At 41.8% G+C, this 13,484-nt stretch overlaps 1 protein-coding gene across 2 annotated transcripts in view; it reads left to right on the plus strand.

Annotated features, from left to right (window-relative positions):
* The window catches only part of CMIP (c-Maf inducing protein), a 185,339-nt gene that overhangs the window by 86,182 nt on the left and 85,673 nt on the right, over positions 1-13,484 (plus strand). For both annotated transcript variants that reach the window (XM_030581345.1, XM_030581346.1), the window contains exon 2: positions 11,209-11,334. In XM_030581345.1, the coding sequence (XP_030437205.1) occupies positions 11,209-11,334 (126 nt within the window). The remainder of the gene's footprint in view (positions 1-11,208; positions 11,335-13,484) is intronic.

Consider the following 13,484-nt stretch of genomic DNA (forward strand, 5'->3'; position numbering starts at 1 on the left):
CTGGGCTTGGCCTGTGTTAGAAAACCTTGCCATGTATAATAGCTTGCACCAAGTATGGCTCCCTCTCTTTCCCACTTCTCTCCACTGATGATCATCCCGTAGTGTGCACTGAATCAATAGAGTTCAACAGACTTAATTGCAAAATGTGATCAAGTTCCTAATTCTCTGAGGCGTCAGCTTCCTTTTATACAGCACGTGTTGTGCATGGATGGTTCCCCCCCACATCAGCAGACTGGCTGTTTTCAATACTGGTTGGCAGTAGCATGAGACATGGAGGGACGACTTCCCAGCATACATGCAGAGTGTGCTTTTCAAATGCCAGCCCATTGGTCCATAATCGTTCAATACTTTAAAGATCCCCCTGGTGTCATTTTGTCACATTAACCTTCTTCCCAAAGCAGGACATTGACTTCTTATGAGCTGCTCAGGCAGAGTATTCTTGTTGGTGGCTGTGCATCATCAAAAGCCATTAAGATACGCATCTCATTGTACTGTCTGAAAGTCAAATAATTCTGTAGATGAAATAAAAACAGCATGCTCTCGGTGATTTCTCATCTGGGTTTGACAATGAAAGAAATAACTCCCTTCCCCTATTAAAAAAAGTGCATACATGGATTTTATAACATTGGTTTTTAAGCAGCCTACTAACATTTTTTTTCCTGCCCACTTGACTCCTCTCCCACAGCACATTTCTTGTAAAATGACTTGCTTCCCCCCCCCCCCTTTGATGGTGAATTTCTAAGAAAGAATTTTTCATATCCAAATCATTGCTTTCACGTGGATGCAAGGTAATAGTGTAAGTCTGAGTGTCAGCTCATGTGCTGCTGTTAGCTGCTTATTAAATATGATTAATAGAAATATTTATATTCATTCAACTTCTGAAGCAATTTGCATTTATTTTCTCTCAAGATTTTTTTATTCCATCTTCTTCCCCCCTTCCTCCCCCAATGTTGTTGCTCTGATGACTCAGACATTGGAGAGATTATTTCATGTTGAGGTGGAGACTAGCTTTTCTTGTCAATTGCATGACAGACAGTTTTGTTCTCTCCATCACATGTGGCTGCATGGGATTGGTACATCAAACGCATTGCAAAATTATGAAAGTACTTTGTGTGCAGTCTATGATGCTCCACGTTTTTGGTTTGTTAAATGCCAGTGTTACATTTTAATGTAACATCCTGCAATCCCACGTATGCTTAAATATTTGGAGGAAAAGCGTAGTTGCACCCGATCTGCTGCCGAGCTAAAATTCAGATGAATTTCTGGACCTGATTCTTGATTGGTGTAAATCAGTGTAGTTTCACAGCAGTCTTTTGGAACTGTGCAGATTTACACCAACTAAGGATCGGGGCCTTTGCTTAATTAAATCACATAGTAAGTTAGATTGTAAACTAGCTCCTTGGGGCAGATATCATCTTTATGTTCTGTGTTTTTGTACAGCACCTAGCACAGTGGGATCCTGGTCCATGACTTGGGCTCCTTGATGTGACAGTAATACAAATAGTAACTACTTTATGTTGGAATCAACCATTGGACATGTGTGTTTCCATATGTATGGATAAATGTGGTAGAATTCCCTGTTGTTGTTCATTAGCATTCTCTAGGTTAAAGCACGTGTGTGCATAATGTATGTAAACATGGAGCCAGCTTCTCAGCTAGTGTAAATTGGTATAGCTGCATTGAAGATCTAGCCCACTGTGATCACATTGATAGTGTTACTTTTTCCCCTAGGTATTTAAAAAAAAAAAAAAAAAAGTTAGTGACCAAAGCAACCCAGAGGCACACAGGAAAGTGCATTTTGCTTTACCTCAATTAGTGACACACAATGTCAACCCTCTACAAGAATAGCCCCATCTTTGAAACACAGACCTTTCCATGTGCTCCTCAGCTCACATTTCCCTGACTCCAGCGCATCTGGTCGAGAACCAAAGAGCTTCTGTGGTTTCCTTTGCTGTGGAGCAGTGTGATAGAACTTTTGCTTAACAGTCAGACTAGAAAAGGATTTGCTGTACTGCAGCAGACCCCAGGATTCATCTAGTGAAGAATCCTGGCTCTAGATCAGGGGATCTCAAACTGATTCAGAACTCCAAAGTGGGTCGCGACCCCATTTTAATAGGGTTGCCAAGGCTGGTGTTGGCCCTGGGCCCCACCAGGTCTGAAGCTGAAGCCCCACCACCCAGGGCTAAGGTTACATGCCCCTGCCCAGGACAGAAGCTCTTGGGCCTCAGCTTTGGCCTCCCTTTTCTGCCCAGGGTAGCGGGGCTCAGGCGGATTCAGTCTTCGGACCCCCCCTCCTGAGATCGTGTAGTAATATTTGTTGTCAGAAGGGGAGGGATCATGATGCAATGGAAGTTTGAGAACTGCTGCCCTAAATCCAAAGGTGGTTGGGCTTCAGAGGAAAACCTAAAACTCATATTCTCCATGTCATTGCACAATAATGTTACCATGGACGTATGTGTATAGTCCTGCTGCTAGATTTTCTCCCTCTTATCATATTAATCATCATGAGATTAACATTGACTTCCACCTGTTATGACAAATGAATGACCATAAATTTCTTCAATATCAAGAATTAGCCAAAGTGTATTGAGCTGGATATCATGATCTCACATTGCCAATAGGTGCACTTGATAAATGTCTTCCTGTCGCTTATACTTGGCCAAATCAGATGTTAATTGCTCTGAATTTTGTAGGGACAAGGGGCAATTTCTAATATGCTGTTTCTTTTCTTGAGCCATAGGATGTATTCATGTATTGTCAGAGATTCTTCATGCTGGCTGCCATTGTCAGGAATTCCTTAGTCCGTGACCCTTTAAGGTGCGAACTGAGCACCCTCACCTCCACTTCAGTTGGAGGTGAGGGCAGTCAGCATTTCCCAGGAGGTGTTGTGCACCCTACCAGATTAGGCACTAATACAGATATGGACAGCTATACATAATAGGGCATATTCATCATCCTGAACTGCAAAAAGAACAGGAGTACTTGTGGCACCTTCGAGACTAACAAATTATTTCAGCATGAGCTTTCATGAACTATAGCTCACTTTTTCGGATGAATAGAATATAGCATAGCTATAGCTCACGGAAGCTCATGCTGAAATAAATTGTTTGTCTCTAAGGTGCCACAAGTACTCCTGTTCTTTTTGCGGATACAGACTAACACGGCTGCTACTCTGAATCCTGAACTGCATGGATTTACATGCCTTACTCCCAAGAACAGCCAAATGAGACATAGACATCTGATGGTGATGGAGAGTGTGTTAGAATAGCATGTTTTTCCACCCAGGGTATCTCACTGGGAAAGTCATAGGCTATTTTAGGGTTACCTATCATCCACCCCCAGTACATATGTGCATCTGTCTGTCGCATCTTATGTGAATGATTCCCTGTATTTGTATAGTGCATATGTTCTAGACAGTCTCTTGTAGAAATGATGCAGTTGAAGATTTAGTACGTTATGATGTGAATAAATGCATACAAGCCTCATTTTAACAGTAGATGTTATGTTTATTCTTTCTTTTTTAGTAAATTTCCTATGGAAACAAGTGCACAGATTTTTGTTTAATTGTATAGGCTGCTGCTGCTTCCCAGAGAAGCTGAAAGAAGGCTGACTTTACATTTGGGCCTGAAAGTTTCTTCAATTTTATGAGCATTTAATCCTTGAGTTTGATTTACTCTGTATTCTGGTATCTGGTTGTTCTGGGTCAAAAAAGGTCATCTGACTTCAAAGCTTTATGATTTTATAAACTGAACGAAATGCAAAGTTTTTTTTTTTTTTAAAGGACAAATTCTCTGTTCTTTTTACACTGAAGGGAATGTATGTATGCCCACAGGCGCCGACTTCTGCTCCTGCTGATGGATGCTGGACCCCTCCTCTGCCCCCGTTCCTGCCCCGACTCCACCCCTCCATCGCCCCCATTCCAATCCCTTCCCCAAAGTCCCTGCCCCAACTCTGCCCCCTCCCAACTCCTTCCCCACATTCCTGCCTCAACCCCGCCTTCTCTCCTGAGCACGCCACATTCCCACTCTGCCGGCCCTTGGAGCAGCCAAACAGCTGTTTGGCGGCAGCAGTCGGGAAGTGCTGGGAGGTAGGCGGAGGAGCAGGGAGGTGGTGGGGTGGAGGGGAAGGGAGCTTGGCTGCGCGTGGGTGCAGAGCACCCACTAATTTTTCCACGTGGACCTCCGGAGCACCAACGAAGTCGGCGCCTATGTATACATTTTGTGGGGAGAATGGGTTTCATAAAATCCAATGTAAATGTAAATGTTTCCATGATTTAACTTTAATTTAAATAAAAAGCCTTTTCATAGAATCATAGAAGATTAGGGTTAGAAGAGACCTCAGAAGGTTCTCTAGGCCAACCCCTTCTCAAAGTAGGACCAACTCCAACTAAATCATCCCAGCCAGGGCTTTGTCAAGCAGGGCCTTAAAAACCTCTAAGGAAGGAGATTCCACTACCACCTCCCTACGTAACTCATTCTAGTGCTTCACCACCCTCCTAGTGAAATAGTTTTGTCCTAATATCCAACCTAGACCTCCCCCTCTACAGCTTGAGACCATTTCTCCTTGTTCTATTATCTGCCACCACTGAGAACAGTCTAGCTCCATCCTCTTTGGAACCTTCAGGTAGTTGAAGGCTGCTATCAAATCCCCCCTCACTCTTCTCTTCTGCAGACTAAATAACTCCAGTTCCCTCAGCCTCTCCTCACAAGTCATTTGCCCCAGCCCCCTAATCATTTTCGCTGCCCTCCACTGGACTGTCTCCAATTCGTCCACGTCCTTTCTGTAGTGGGTGGCCCAAAACAGGACGCAGTACTCCAGATGTGGCCTCACAAGTGCCAAATAAAGGGGAATAATCACTTCCCTCGATCTGCTGGCAATGCTCCCGCTAATGCAGTCAAATATGTTGTTAGTCTTCATGGCAACAAGGGCACAGTGCTGACTGATATCCAACTTCTCATCCACTGTAATCCCCAGGTTATTTTCTGCAAAACTGCTGCTTAGCCAGTCAATCTCCAGCCTGTAGTGGTGCATGGTATTCTTCCGTCCTAAGTGCAGGACTCTGCATTTGTCCTTGTTAAACCTCATCAGATTTCTTTTGTCCCAATCCTCCAATTTGTCTAGGTCACTCTGGACCCTATCCCTACCCTCCAGCGTATCTACCTCTCCCCCCAGTTTAGTGTCATCTGCAAACTTGCTGAGGGTGAAGTCTATCTCATTGTCCAGATCATTAATAAAGATGTTGAACAAAACCAGCCCCAAGACCGACCCCTGGGGCACTCCGCTTGATACCGACTGCCATCTAGAATCGAGCTGTTGATCACTACACATTGAGCCCGACAATCTAGCCAGCTTTCTATGCACCTTATATCCACCTTTCTTTTTATTTAAAAATTCCCTGCCATGTTGCAACAACAAAGAGCTTGTCAACTATACACACACATGAAACTGACTAACCTAACTCCTTGTCGAAGCCGAGTGAAATGTACAAATGAAAAAAAAATTGCACAAACAATAAAAAATAAATTAATTTTTTTTTTCTTGACAGAAGCTAAATTTTGTTCTGTCCCATGAAGGTGAATTCAAAGAACCCTTTGCTCCCAAGTGTAGTGGATAGGCACAGTATAGTTCCTGGGCTTCCCAGTGTGGTGCTGGCTACTCCAAAGTGGCAAAGGCCTCTCTGCATTGACCAGCCAAGCTGGCACTGCCTGGGAAGTAATGAAGTCTTGGCTCCTGAAAGGGTGGTATGGTGTGGTGGTAATGGAGCTCCCTAGAGCTCTGGGAAGCGCTGTGTGGGACTCAGGCACGGTAGTCTCCCAGAGCTCTTGCTGGTATCATGCACCTCTGCACAGCACCTAGTGCGAAATGTGGCCTTGGGTATGTAACAGTATCTAAAAACACCATTTCAAGGGTCTTTGTGCAGTAAAGCTGCAGTTTCTATTGTAAAACAGAATTGAAATTTTCAGATGTGGTATTTTGGAGGATGCTATCTATATGGGGTGTCTGGGGCTTGAAATATGTCAAATCTAAGAGAGACTTCCCATTCTGCTAAGATGGCTTTACATCAGTGGTTCCCAAACTTTAACAACCTGTGAACCCCTTTCGCTAAAATGTCAACTCTCATGAACCCCCTCCTAAAAATGAATATTTCCAGGGATTTTCTCCTTTACCTGAGTATAAATAATAAAAAGTAGTGATCTTGGAAATATAAGCACATCATAAAAATACATTTTATTATACACTTTATTATTATTTATCATTACAATATTTTTATTACATTATGAAAACAGCAACACTCTTCAAAGATCTCACTTCCGTAGCTTGTAGCACTTTGAATAAGCCTGTTATAAGACAAGGCTTCTATGTTTCATCAAGGAGTATCAGATGTGAAACAGCATAAAGGTATTTAAGAAGCCAACTCAGAGTTCCTCCTACACAATCATTCAGGTTGTGTGCAGTCCAGGCAAACAACGCACGTTACAACAAAGCTTAAACTTGTTCCTCATAATAACTAAAAACCCAATACTAGCTGCCTATTTATTTTTAAAACAGCAAAAAAAAATCCACCTCCCTTTCAATTTCTTATAAGGAGTTTTGAAGTTTAAATCTCCTCAGTGTGATAGATATGCTTGCTTTGATCTGCTTAGCTCTTGGAAGTCCAGAGGCTTTGGGCTGCTTGCCCCGTGCTGCTTGGGGTCCTTATGGACAGCTCTGTCCGCATTAGGGAATTTTGTTCCCAAGAACTCTCTGTAACACCCCGTTTGGGAACCACTGCTTTACATCATTAAAATGGAAGGCATTTCAAAATTTTAATTTATATTTATGTAAATTTCCTTAACAGGGTTGTGCTGTGAAAGCACAACTGTGACAGATATTGCAACCCCTTGCAGTGTCGTTGGGGACTATATTGTATTTTGTGTTTAAAGCCTGAAAAACCCTCAAAGCCTTTATGATGAGATGGGCCGGACAGTACGAACTGGAGAATATTCATAGCCATTTGTATGAGTACAGGGGATGTGTATTTGTGTGTTGCTGGCTCATTCCGGTGGGTGGGTGGTGTTTCCTCTGTAATCTGGAATCACTTGGGGGTGATTAATGCAAAATCCCAATGCGGGCTATGAAGATATTCAGCCTTTGAAGCTTGAACCTCCTAAGTATAGAGGGAGGGACACTTTTTACCTGTTTTCTGGAGGCTGGAGGACAAAGCAGGGTTTTTGGTATAAAAGTCTGAGTTTAAACAGACCCAGAGCCTTCCTTTTGTTACAGCAGACACAGGACTTGGTGTTGTAGGGCGGAAGAGAAAGACTTTGGCCTAGCAGACTCTCCATGTTGGAGATGGGTGATTCCTGATTTAGTGAGCATTTAATTCCTTTGATTGTTTTGTGTATGATTTCTTGGTGATGCATTTGCTCTAAGAATAAATGTGCTTTGCTTTGGAACAGCTGTGCAGTCACTGGGAAAAACACTGTCATTGTCCTGGGAGAGAAAGCAAAGCACAGGTGCTGGGCGCTAGGCTGACGGGCTTGCTGGGGCATATCACAGTGTAAGGCAGGGAGCTGTGCAGCCTTGTAACCCTGGTCAGAAGGAAATGAGATCTGGGTCCCTATCGAGGAGACAGACGGAGGCATGAGACCTAAGTGGCCACAAGTGGGGAGGGGAGATACAGGTTAGCCTCGAAACTGTGACACAATCTAATCCATTCTCTGTGACGGAAGATTTGAAACAGTGTTGAAGTGCATTTGGAGGGGAGCAGGGGGGAGGCAGAAGTGATATTTGAATTATATATAAATTAGCCCCTAAGGTAAAAAATGCTCTGGCTGTGGGAGAATAAAACAAAACAGAAAAACCAATTAATGACTAATGGTTTTCTTTTGATCCTTTAATAAGAAGGCAGGGTTGTACATTATCTTACTCTTTCTAAATGTGTTGATTTATGAATATCAGCTGATGTTTGGTCTTTGGGATGAGATTTAGTTGTTGAAAGATTACAGAGCTGTGATTGAACTGGGTGAGTTTTATCTTTGTGACTGTTTAAAAAAGGCAGTTATGGGAAAAGCTATGGGAAAAATCTTTGTCTCAGGATGAGAGTCTGTGAGGTTCTAGGCACTCTGAACTCCTGTTTGAAGGGAATTGGGCGCTCAGGGCACTCAGCACCGCAAAGGATGGAGGCCCTAGAGTACAATTTGCATTGCTCCTGCCCTATTCATTTGATATTTACTGCTGCTGGTGCTGGATTACCCCTGTCCCCTCATTCTTTCAGAGCATGTTGTTGAAAACTTTCGTCTCCTGAGCCTAATAGACCCTGCTCATGCTGTTTTTCACATTTTCCCTGAATGTTGTCGTCTTGATCTCTAAAGGGTCTTGGGCTTTTGGTTTCCTGTGAGAACAAGATAATTACTCTCCAGTAGGCAATGTCTGACGTACAGTTTCAGCAGAAACCACTGGGACGCCAGTCACTAGCATGGAACAATATTGTGGGTAAATGAATAAACAGAAGTTTATCATACTTCCTGCACAACAAACTTTTGTTAAAGAGACAGTGAAAATTTTTCATCGCGAGTTGGTATAAAATTTAAACTTCCACAACAAGCGTTATTCAGAAATGTTTTTTAAGAGGTTTTTTTTAAAGCTGCATTCCTGTTTTTTTTTCCTTGCTAAAAAGACTGCTGATGGTTTTGTAGTGGTAATCTCGTGTTATAGGGGCATCTACCTCATTTTGGTAGACATTTTATATGGGGCTTCTGTATACTTCTAAAGAGTGAAAGTGAGTGTGATTTTTCATATACACCGCCCACTTACCTTATGGAAGGAAGTAGTGCAGCTAAAAAGTAGCTATATTCCGAAAGGAATTTGCTTATTTCACACTCACCCACAAGATCCTCTGTTGTGATTGTTAGAGCTGCTCCTGTTTGCCCCAGAGGTAGTCCTAGTTTTGACAGGATTTTTTTTTCTTTTTTTCTTTATAGCCTATTGCAAGACTGTGATTAACATAATTTAAACTGGGGGGTGAGGGGGAGTAATATGTTCAGGACATGTAAATTAGACATAAACCAGAAATACTCAGAAAATAATTAAGAATAATAAACACCTATTGTTTATTGCAAGCAGGGGTCAGTCTAAGGGCCTGTCTATGGAGAAATTGACCATCCTAGTTATAGCAGAACAGTTACTCCACTAGCTGCGCTGGACAATTTCTCCACCTACATGAGCCCTTAGTGCAGCTAGTGGAGTGTCTCAGGATTGTTGTGAAGCATTGGATTAACTCAAATAGTTGTGTGTGTCTGTGTACATCTATATCTCTGAATGTGTGTGTATACCTACTTGGTATATCTATGGGTGTGTATATAATGAGTGTGGCGTGTATATAGTATTAAATATGTTTTGTTTTATGTGAAAATAATAAAATGCAGACTATTTAGAATATATCCTAGTGGTGTTTGTACTGTGTCTGCTCTAATACCTCAGATTGGTAAGGGAGGTTAGAAAACCGGCTTTGTATTTAACTTTGAGATTCCTCACTGTTGATTCATATCACATATTTAACTGCAGCATGTTGGTTGGCTTTTGGTTTGTTTAATTTTGACTCTTACGTGTAATCAGGCAGAGGCAACCTCTTCAGGAAACTGACATTTAAATGTAGCAGAAATGATAAGCAGGTTGGTGTGGGGCTGCCTTTCATTATAAATCTTGAAGCTGCTAGTTAAGTGTGCCAGGTGTGTAGAAGACACCTTTGGAGCCCAAAGACCCATTGATAGATGTAGTGTTCTAGATTTGATAATGTACTTGGTCAACCTTGTAAGCAGAAGGCAGAACAAAAACACATAGAATAAAACCAACACAATACATTTAGGCTTGGAAGAACATTTTTTTATAATTTTGGCAGATAATACTGATTATTTTAAGCATTTCCCCTCTATTTTTATGGATTTAAATTTTCGGCTTTGCGGGAAATTGTGGACCGGATCAGACAATGGGGTAGGGGTGTCGGAAATAGTTAATTACATAGATGTTGAGATTCAAATAAAACACAAATGGTCAAAATATAAAATGTAAATATCCTTAAATCAAACTCTGTTAAGTTCTCAAGCAACATTTCTTTCTTTGCCTATCTGTAAATTTTGATTGATCATCGATGGAAATATTTTTTCATCGGTTTGTGAGAGTGTACGGTGGAATCTGTTTACTGGTATTCCATTAATAAAAAATCAAATTCTTCCAAGTTAAGCTATATTACACTGCTATTTTGTCAGTACAATCCAACTACCTTCCTCTTACAGACACACCCATACATATCTCAATTCAAATCCTGCTCAGTATTGAGCTCACAAATTCATTTAACCAATCCAACTCAACACATTTTGTATAGGATTTGTCCACACAGCAACGGGGAAGATGCTTCCCAGCACAGATAGACCAATGTACCTCAGCTCTGCTTAAGCTAGTATGCTAAAAATAACAATGTGGCCGTGGCAGCATGGGCAGCAGCTTGAGTTAGTGGCCCAAGTATCAATCCCACCCACCTCCTGGGTACATACTTGGGCAGCTAGCCTGTGCTATCACACAGATGCCACGCTGCTATGTTGAATGCACACGTTTGAGAGGTGCTAGTCCGTCTCTGGGAAGCCGCTTTCTGCTGCTATGTAGACAGTCTTGATGAAGAACCGTAGCCTCATCCACAGGCTTGATTAATAACCTCAGTTATTTCCTGGTTTTTGTCTACTCCTTTGTGACTTTAACACTCCTATAAGTGCGGGGGATGGACTGATAACACCTCTACAGAATGACCTGTAAAGGAGCTTCTCTCAAGCTTCCTACCATGTGCTTCTCTGCACTTTATTCCTGACTCCAGACGCAGCAGGGGGTCGAATCAGGTTCTCTCCTCATTAAACTTCCAGTTCCACCGTGTTGTTCAGTGGTTTCATGATGATTAGGTGGAGCAAATGTGAGGCCACCGAACAATTTCATGTGTGGCCTCCCCAGGAATTGGACCTGACGTTCCAGAGGGGAATGGCTAGTGGTGTGTATTCTCCTGCTGCCCGTCATCCACTCCTTATGGGCTCAAAACATCAAAGGCAATCAGATGCTATATAACTATTCCCAGGACCAAATACAATGGGACCAGTTTCAGTGGCATAATGCATTTGAATCTATGTTGTGAAACTTTTGATGAGTAAGTAAATGCTTATTCTTTCTCTGTTTGTTTTCTTGCAGCCAACTGGGTATATGGAAAACTCCATTTCCTACAGTGCTATTGAAGACGTTCAGCTGCTCTCCTGGGAGAATGCCCCTAAGTACTGTTTACAGCTCACAATCCCTGGGGGTACTGTCTTACTGCAGGTACAGTAAACATGAAAGAACAACTCTCTATTAATCACTTTGATTCTCTGTTTGCTAAGTCTGAGATCTTAGCCCTGATTAGCCAGGCTGACACTGGGCAGATAATATACTGTGGTCAAGTTGGTTACTTACCAGCAGATTTGTGTGAGGTGACACATTCAAAGCCATTCAAGATTGTTTGGGTTGCTGTGCCTGCTATGTTTTTTTTTAAGTGATAGTGGAGAATGAGAATTTTTGGGCCAAGATGATTTAAACTTGCAGTAGGTTTTATAAACAGGATGGGGCTTTGTGGGAGAATTCATAGATTTTTGAGTCCCAAAGAGTCCAATATAATGATCTAGTCTGACCACTTTAATAACACAGACTATAGAATTTCACTCTGTAATTCCTGGCATTGAGTACAGAACTTCCAGTGAAATTAAATAATCTCTTTTATAAAGACATCCACTCGTAATGTAAAGACTTCAGGTGAGATTGAATGCTTTTAGATTTTAGAGAAAAAAGCACCGTAGAAGGTTCAACTAATCAGGCGGCTCAACTGTTTGAAGTTTCAATTATCTGTTTGGAAGGGGACAATTCCATTACCACCTTGTGGATAGGTGACCAAGGGGATGATGTGGGGCAGAAATATTTATGTAGTTCTTTAAAATGCTAGGATTTATTTAAAAACAGCCAGCCCTCAAGTACACCTCAACTGCATGTCTGTCTTACTCTAAGAACTTGCTCATAGCATTCTCAATTTAAACAAGCAAGTTGGTCCCTCCCACACATCACATGATGGTTCAGAAAAAAGAGATTGTGGAGGACAGACATTAATAGACATGTATTTCAGATGAGATCTACAGGAGCTTCAGGGAAACAGCATGGTTCGGTAGATATTGCCCTGACTTTGGAGTCTCGGGACCTGGTTTCTTTTCAGAGTTCTGCAGCTGATGTGCTGTATAACTCTGGGTGAGACGTCCTGAAGAGCTGTGTTAATGGCTGAAAAACAAGCCATTAATCTCTGTATCTTAGTTATCTCACCTTGAAATTGGGAATAGGGATGCTCACTTTTTTTTTAAAGTGCTTTGAGATCTCTGGATGACAAGTCTAATGATAAGTGCTATTCATATGATGATAGTGTCCTTGGGCACGTTTCCCCACTCCCTCTATCTGGTTGTTGTGTAACATGCTGATTACTATCTCCAGATGTTTTACAGCTGTGCTGTGGTGCTATATAGTATATAGTTTCCTGTATTCAGTCCTCCTTAAGTCCTATTTCTAAACAGGAGGCACCACCTTTTCCTTTATTTTCACATTATCCCACACTTTCTCATGTATTTGTAAGGTTTTGTAGGCTTTCTAAGGTCATTGCAAGTTTAGCTGAGAGCAGAGCGCTCCACCACATTCCTGAGTTTTGAAACTGCTGTAGATCAAGAAGAGAAAGCTAACTGAAAATCCAGCTGTATATGCACTTAAAAAAAAAATTCTTTCAGCAATCATATTTTCAAAACTGCTGACCCCGTTTTCTCCAAATTTGGCCATTCCTTAGATCTCAGTGGTGACTGCAGAACAGATCAAGTTTCAGTAGTTGTTGACTCTTGGGTGTGCATTGTTTTTTCTGACTGGAATATGTGGACAAGAATGTGTGTTTCATATGTGTAGAATTCAGAAATGGCTGAGTGATTTCCGCAGAAACTGTAGAGGGAAAAAAGAGTATCTTTGAACTGGAGATAACTCATGAAAAATTTCAGCCCGAAAGGAAATTGTTCTGGTGAAAATATGAGAAACTACAGAAGGGTGATTATAATGGAAGTTGCATTTCTATCTTTACTATACCACAACAGCTCCGGAAGTAGTTCAGTAATATATATGAAGATATGAACAGTGCTGCAGTGGCAGAACGTAATACCTCTTCTAATTGTATACTTATGGCCCTGGTGCTGATCAGCTGTCCGTCAGAGCCACGAAAGATGATAGATAGCTGTACCTGACGTTCCAATGTTTTTGATTGATCAGATTAAATATTGAGGCACTATCGGGGAAGCTGGTCAATAGCAGACTGCAGTGCAATCTTCATAGGAAAAAGCATTAAGCGTCTTCCTTCTTCGAGGGATAAACAGTCGTGGTTTTTAGGAGAAAATAAACCAGTTGATCGTCATCTGCTTTCT

Source organism: Gopherus evgoodei, chromosome 12 (genome assembly GCF_007399415.2).
Source record: "Gopherus evgoodei ecotype Sinaloan lineage chromosome 12, rGopEvg1_v1.p, whole genome shotgun sequence".
NCBI classification, from domain to species: Eukaryota; Metazoa; Chordata; order Testudines; family Testudinidae; genus Gopherus; species Gopherus evgoodei.